Raw genomic sequence first — 7802 nt, 5'->3', positions numbered from 1 at the left:
TAGAGTGTTTTTAAATGTTTGTTTCTCTCATTTGTACAATCACTGGCAGCAGTCTTTGGTAATAAACTGGGCTTGTAGATATGAATATGCAGTCAAAAAACTGCACTTTGTTTACCTCCAACGTTATACATGACTTTGTGCTGCCATAAAATATCAGATCTATTTAATCTAATATTTATTACTTTTACATGACAAAAATATTTCTCTGTTCTGTGCAGTTTAGAAATGATGCTCGATGGTGACCTCCATGATGTCAAAGTCCTCTGTCAGTTTCTGCTCAGGGTGGGGGTGTGGCGCTGTTGCTATGGAGACAAAGAGTTCAGTCATAATGAGGTAATAATAAGTGAGAAAAACAATCAGAATTTAAGGGGACCCATTTCCACATCTGTATTTTTCTTCTAAGGCCCTTCTAAAGTTGCTTTGCATGATTTACACTTCAAAGTAATCAACACAGCTTCACCTGTGCTCAATTTGTCTTACTTACACCTGAGAATTGATTGATAGATCAGATTGTCTTTGTTCTTACAGTATCTCGGATTTCGAGGCTCTCCCGACATTCCCAGTGTGTTAGCTAGTTTCAGTGTTTCCATGTATGATCCCATGCTTGTTTCTCAGTTTGTTTTCTTTATACTATATACTATGCAGACTGCCTATCTGTGCCAAACTGCCTACAATTTTTAAATAAAGATTTAGATTTTGGATTTTTTTAACAGGTCTTCTCTGTTCTGTTTTTGTGTCCTCTCTTCATTAATTGTTCTAACTTTGGCCGTTTCAGGCCTCTAATAGTCTTTATATATGGCAAAGTCCACCACCGTAGCTGCATGCATACAATTATGACAGAAAATAAACAAAAACACAACAGATCCCCTTTAATAGATTGATCATCTGACAGTGAAAGTTACCTGTGGGTCTTTGTCGATATAAAGACACCATTAGGACAGTTGTGATGACATATGGACAGAACACCACCAGGTGGCAGACCACTCTCAAGACAAGTGGTCGGTGAATGGAGACAGCTGGTGGAGCTGAATCAGTAGGCAGAGCTGTGGCAGAAGGAGACGCCATGGCAGTGGATTGGATCGGTGTGGTCATTGGGGTTGAGACAGAAAGCAAAGTTGAGGCAGAAGACAGGGTTGATGTAGAGGGTGGGGATAATGTGGAAGGCAGGGCTGTAGTTGTAGGTTTACCTGTAAAGAGAATGGCACTGTTCAGGTGATTCATGGATGAAATCTAAGATGGTAATCTTAGATGGACGCAACTTTCAGATCTCGTCTGAAAAGTGACGCTATCCATTGGCCACCAGGGGGCAACTCCTGTGGTAGGAAAAAAAACCTTTGGATGGTGTAGAGGTCTATGGGAAACTCAGCTTCCTCACTCTGCGACCTCACTAAGCACCTTCCTGATTACTTTATTGGGTAGTTTCAGGTTAAACAGAACACATAAGAAGTCTTTAGCCAATTAAAGTCTTTGGTTGGATCCGACCTGCAGGTTTGAAAACATCGAAGTGGTGATAGCTAAAAAGCCTGAGGTCTCATATTGGGACTTCACTGACTAATGGGTGACCTCATGCTATCTATGTCCATCTATGGATGAAATAAATGTTGATCATACTGAAAATTACCTGTGACAGTGATCCAGCTGGGTGGAGACTCCCCATGTTGACTGATGTGACATTTGTAGAGGCCTTCGTCAGACAGGGAAACATGAGGAATGGTCATGTGACCTGTCGACTCAGTCCTGATGACGGAGCCATCTTTATAGAAAACAGCTGAGAGGTTTGAATGTGGGGGCTTTGATTTACAGAGCAGCGTGATGCTGTCTCCCTCCATCACAGGAAGCACAGGACTCTGCAGGATCACTCGGCCACCTCCACACAGACACAAACTACAGCATTTCATCCACTGACACACAGCTTCACCAACACTAACTACACACAATATTCTTACCAGTCACAGTGATGTTGACGGTGTTACTGCTTATTCCCTCTCCGCACTCACACCAGTAAACACCACTGTCCCTTCTGAAGATGTAGGTGATGGTACAACACGAACCGACTTGTTTTCCCCACCCATCTCCACACCGACTCCTTTGTCGTTTGGGCGTGTTCCTCCTCACAGTCCATCCAGCAGGGCAGTCCTCAGCCTCACAGCTCAGAGACAAAAAGTCACCTTCAAACAGCTGAGAGCTGCTGGGGCTCACAGTCAGACGAGCTGTGGGGAAGATATGGATTATGCACATTTACAAAACCCTGAGGCAGCCATCAGATTGTCTCTGAGAATTACAGTGAAACAATTAATGCACACAGAACCATCCACAAACACCAACATTTAAGTATGGAAGGTGGTTTTTAAGGGCAGTAGTTGTTTGGGATCACTCCCATTTATCCAGGTTTATCTAGGGTATGGTTAAACTCCATGCAACCACAGTTATTCAGGATTAGATTACATTAGGTTAGACTGGAATTTCTTATATCCCCTGGGTCTTGGAATCTCATCATATGAGATAAAACATACAAACGCTCATTCACAATTTCATCTGTCAGTTTGATTGATAAAAGCACTTAAGATATTTTGTGCCTATTTAACTAATAATTTGGTAACCTGTAGCTTTTCCTGAGGACATCAGTTTATAATCTTCATTAAGGATACCCATCAGTCTCTTCAAATATCTCCTGGAGGAAGTATGCCAATTATCTTTGAATTTGAGATCTGAAGTTGTCAGAATGATTACCAAAACATGTAGTAAAGCTATAATGAATAATAGGTTTGTCATAGAGTAGTGCAGCCCTTAGTTTCACAGTTGAAACCTGAGGACATTGTGGGGCATTTTATAGTCTTTGTTACTCGGGTGATTGCAGTTAATTGCAGAAGATTCATAGTGCAGAGTGATTGTTGCTAAAGGTTAAAAAAGAAATCCACACCAAATGGAATGTCAGTGAAGTGGAATCCTTCAGAACAGAGAAATGAAACCGCCAAATGCTGCAGTTCCTTTAATGTCCACCTGAGACTGGCTCCAAAAGTGGGCCATTCACATGTTAAAATGTTCAACTTTAAAGCAGAAATAAACATGTTAATTGAATTGAATTGATATACCTTTATTAGTCCCACAAGGGGAAATTTCATAAGGCTGCTGACCTATTGCACGCAATGGCTGCGCCATCTTACCCTCCGACTATACATACATTACACAAAACATCACATGGGGAAGACAGGTCAGAGAGGTATAACAATGGAAAATGCACCACATGAGAAAGGATAAGGAGAAAAAAATAACTCCCCCCACACTGAGCTCCAACAGGGAGATCAGTTTGAGAACAGAAAAAAACACCTCTGCACATAAAACATGAAAAAACTTTTAATACACCAAAGAAACACATGAAAAGCAACAGGGGTGGGTAAAGGGTGCAGCATCGGAAGGGAATAAGCGTCGAAGGCGTTTGGAAAGGGAGGGGGGATGAGTGTGTGCATATCAGTGTATATGTCTGTGCGTGTCCAGAGTTCAGCTGAGACAGTGTCCTTCGCCCTGCTAGGCTAAGTAAACAGTCTTCCAGCCAACCCAAGTGGCCTTGCATGGAATGGGAAGGAACAGTCTAAACACAGTCGTTATCAGGGTGTTTTTGTTCAGCTCCAGCCTTGAGACCGCAGCTGGCGCCAAAGGGGTATCCGCATGAAGTGATGGCGCTTTTTACTTTAGTGCGAACAGCTCATATGAATTTCAAAGCAGTTCTACAGTCCAACACTGGTCTCTCAATCTCCCGTTGGAGAGCCGCGAGCTTCGCCATACTTGCGTTCTGTGATGTTGTCATTTCATGTACTCAAGGATTCTGAGAACTCACGGCAGTGTGCCTCCCCCGAGATGTCATCCAATTTGCGCCCAGAGATGTTATTCCGAGCTAGCCCTTCCGAGATGTATCCAGTCTGCAGTCAGAGATCTTATTCTGAGTATTCACAGCAGCCGTAGCTTCTCCAAGATCTTATCCGTGCTGCACTCAATGAGCCCATTTTGAGAAACTCATGCCTCTCCCATCGTTTCAATCCCAGCGGGCAGCCTTGTGGGGGTTTGAACAGCCGGTTCCGCTTTCTTAATTCTTCAATAAGTCAGGGCCAAGTCAGCTCCGATCCGCCAGAACCCTGTTATCATGATTCCGAATAGGTAGATGTCTTCAGCACTCAAGCTCACCCAAGCTCAAACTTCTCGTTGAGAGAGGGGTGTCAATTGCATTCAGGGACCAGTTGATCCAATCCATAATTCCTCTTTTAGGTTTTAGAGAACAGACTGTGAGAGAGTGTTCCAGGGAAAAGTAATACAAAAAACACGAGACTAGACAAGGACATAAGAGGCTAAGCAGGGAAGCTAAGGGAGAGGAGGAGGAGGAGAGGAGAAAAGTGCGACCGCCTTCGTCAAGAGCAAGAGCAGAAAAACAAATGTTAACAGCCTGCTACAAAGCAATGTTTGGGTTTTTTGGGTAGTTTCCCTTGTTTTCATAACATAAATTCTTTTATTTAACTAATCCACTTGGATTTTGTTGAGGATTGGCCAGGTGTGGCACGTTAGACTGATAGTTGGATGGTGATATCGGCTGCTATAGATGCCAAAATCTGTACGGCTTTACCTCAGTTAATCAAAGTCACTCAACTGAACCTCTGAAGCATGATTGAGCTGCTGGCTCTATTTGAAGCATTTAAATTATGTTATTGAGCCTCCTGTGTGGTGCAGACCGTTGATTTTTCAGTTTTAATAACTGAAGTTGTAGGAATTGGATTGGTATGTTACTTAGTATCAATTAAAACATAAGTGTCTTTGCAGTGTATCCAGTTTGTGAATGCGGGTTTCTAACCAAGCATGCTAGCATTCATTTATCACTCAATTGTCAAGTCTAAATATGTTCACTTTTTATTTGGAATGGAAAGTTTATATATAGTTTGTGGTGATGGTGAGCAGCAGGTTAGGTCAAGATTCAAGGCGCAGAGCACACCATCTACACAGGATGTTTTCTGAGATGAGAGATGCCCAGTTTACTTATCTAAATGCTTCAAAATCAGGAAACAGTGTATGTCATCAAGCTGAACAGGATGTTGTGGGTAAGTGAGCAACAGCTGTTGCAGAAGGTGCAATGGTGATCACCTTTCTTTCTGCAGGTCGAAAAAGGTTATGTGAATTCTCTTTTCTTGTTGTTATGGAGTCAGTCTGCCAGTCCGTTTATGCAGACATTGTTAAGAAGGCTCTGAAATGCTGGAAAAAAAAATAAAATGAGGCAGAATTTCAGAGCCCTCTTAACTAGAAAATATTCATAGTATAAAAGGTAAAATGTTGCAGAGCTTTAATTATTTTACTACTGAATGACCCACGTTCACATCTAATGTGACCTTTTTTGTCAAGACTAATCACTGCTGATGAAAGCTGGGTCTCCAACCACAACCCACCGACCGAACAGTAGCTATAAGTTTAAGTTTGCAGTCGAAGTCCGAAGCTGACGAGTTTCAACATTCACGAGGTTGTGCATTATAAACTCGGGTCATATCATCAGTGAGGAGCTAACCAACCTGAACTGTGGTGACTGCTATCTTGTGCATGCATTTAAGAGGGTTTCTTGGCCACAGCAAAGCATTCAATGCACACCACTGCCCCCCCCCCCCCCCCCCCCCAGCAGCTCAGCCTCAAAATGAAATTCAAATGAACGTGGAGACAGTACTTTTATGTGTAAATACAAAACTTCAGTATCAACACCACTGGATTACTACGTTGGGCAAAATTGCTGAAGCTTTTTTTAAATACTTCCTTTTAGCTGGATATCATCTAATGATTTGAGAAATCTGTCTCTAATTGCATCTTTTCCTTGCTCAGCTCAACGACCCTTCATCAGATTCACTACAAAACTGTCGGGGTATTTTGTGGACGTGAGCAAGTTCCATTTTGAGTTTGAGGTTATTTGGACGAAAGGTTCCTCTGTTACCGCTGCTTCCTCCACGACAGCTGCTGCCTGCTGTGTATACATGAAGTGTTATACAATACACACACAGGCATGTATGTTTGGCTATATTTGTGAGGACATTTACTCTTATTAATGCTTTGCCAAACCTGTTACGCCTAAAACCAAGTCTTAACCCCTTAAATAGGCCTTTGAAAGGGTGTGAGGGGAAAAAATCCTTCGTCACTTTGAATTCCTAAAATGTAAACTAGTTTGTACAAAGACAACTGGACATGACTGGATTTAGGCTTCTTTGTCTTTGGTTTCCTGTGAATCAGTCACTTCACCATAAAGTATATAGCAGTAAACCACGATTTAAAAAAACACATAATCATGCATGCACATTCAGCGAGCACATATCCTTCTAGCCTTACGCTTTTTAACCATTAATTAATGATTGGTTGTAGTCTGTAGTTCACAGATACACAGAGAGCATATAAACCAAGAGTACCTTGTTGAAGCAACTTTTATGTATTTGACTACATCTTTGTTATGAAGCCTTCATTTAAAAAAATCCAGATTTAGATGCATATCTATATTTATGTCTCTGAATCACTTTCCACTGAAACTGCCACCAGAAATTACCTTTTATTTTATTTTTATTGTATTAACCTTGATACTTAAACCTTTAGCTTATCTCTGTACCTTTTTTTGTCTCAGCTCAGTTACGAGCTACATGGAAATAATTCATGGGAAAACTACGGAGGCCTGTGAAATTATATGTTCTGGTAAGTGAAAGCATATCTTAAAACATTCGTTTGTTTTTTGTACACCATGTTGTATTTAAACATGTAATTGTATAAAGTGGGGTTTCCTGGTAGAATAAAACAAAGTGAACTAACCTTGATTTGTTGAGCCACACAGCAGGGAGATCAACCCTAAATAGAATAACACTCAGTTAGTTTAAGTTTCACAATAATCTGACAAAAGAATATGTGGTGTACTTACACAGCAGCCACAGGACATATGCACCCTTCATTCTTTCAATTGGTCATATTTGACTGAGACTTAATAATGACACTTCACTCAGTTTACAGTAAAATGAAACTCGCGTCCCCTCCCTTTGTGGTTTCTTTGTCTGAATATAACGAAAGACCCTTTTCCATTCCATAGAAGCAGAAAAATTACATAGTAAGAGATTTGATTGGACCACAACCTTAAGTTAACCATCAGCTCTCTCGTGGTTTGTGTGTTTTTCTGTTTTCAGTCATTGATTTATATTTTTCAGTATTGGCCTCTGTTTGGAGTTTCTTGAATTGCAGTCAGTAATAAAGACAAGGTGGGAGTTTTGGCTCAGACAATAGTAAAGATCCAAAGCGCAGAAAGTATGACAGCTATAGCTGTAAAACAGTGTCTCATGGGCCCCGGCTGGTTAAGGATGTTGTCTGTTTTTGTGTTCTCTTCACCTGCTGTTTCTGAAAATGTTGGGCAGGTCCTGTCCAGACCCACCCACTGGGTGGAGTCCTCAGGTTCCCACTTAACCTGTCACTCCTGTTTACTCATCAGGCATCCAGTATTTAAGGACCAGCTCGAGCTAGTGACAGCTAAATGAAGCTTCATGAAGTCTTTCAGCCAATTTGATTGCAAAAGAGTTTAATCCTCAGGCTTTATGTGCACACAGACCTCCCTCGCCACCTGCTGGTCAAAAACTGCCAAACACACAGACTTATCACTCTTCATTTTAAGTGCAGTCTTACATGTTGTGTTGTTTTTTTTGTTTTGTTTTGGGGGTGTTGTTGTTTTTTCACTATGGATGCAAAGTCTGTCAATAAAGATTGACTGATTTACTGATCAGTAAAATTGCAGATATTTGATTTTCAGATATCATTAAATA

At 41.2% G+C, this 7802-nt stretch overlaps 1 protein-coding gene across 2 annotated transcripts; it reads right to left on the bottom strand.

Annotated features, from left to right (window-relative positions):
- Positions 1–219: 219 nt before the first annotated feature.
- Positions 220–6955, bottom strand: LOC146618129 (low affinity immunoglobulin gamma Fc region receptor III-like). 2 transcript variants are annotated; one of them, XM_085373655.1, is made up of 7 exons: positions 6917–6955; positions 6811–6846; positions 1947–2210; positions 1622–1867; positions 1131–1187; positions 903–1058; positions 220–302 (listed from the first exon to the last, which is right to left on the bottom strand). In XM_085373655.1, exons 1-7 carry the CDS (start codon positions 6945–6947, stop codon positions 220–222), a joined length of 873 nt encoding a protein of 290 aa, XP_085229781.1. In that variant the 5' UTR covers positions 6948–6955. The 2 variants fall into 2 exon arrangements, with proteins under 2 accessions (XP_085229781.1, XP_085229780.1); XM_085373654.1 differs by having other exon boundaries at positions 903–1187.
- Between the last annotated feature and the right edge of the window lie 847 nt (positions 6956–7802).

The sequence above is a fragment of the Diplotaxodon limnothrissa genome, linkage group LG15, assembly GCF_057381915.1.
Source record: "Diplotaxodon limnothrissa isolate DT_005_m linkage group LG15, D_limnothrissa_male_GT1.1, whole genome shotgun sequence".
In the NCBI taxonomy this organism is placed as follows: Eukaryota; Metazoa; Chordata; class Actinopteri; order Cichliformes; family Cichlidae; genus Diplotaxodon; species Diplotaxodon limnothrissa.
This window is presented reverse-complemented; position numbering and strand designations above follow the sequence as displayed.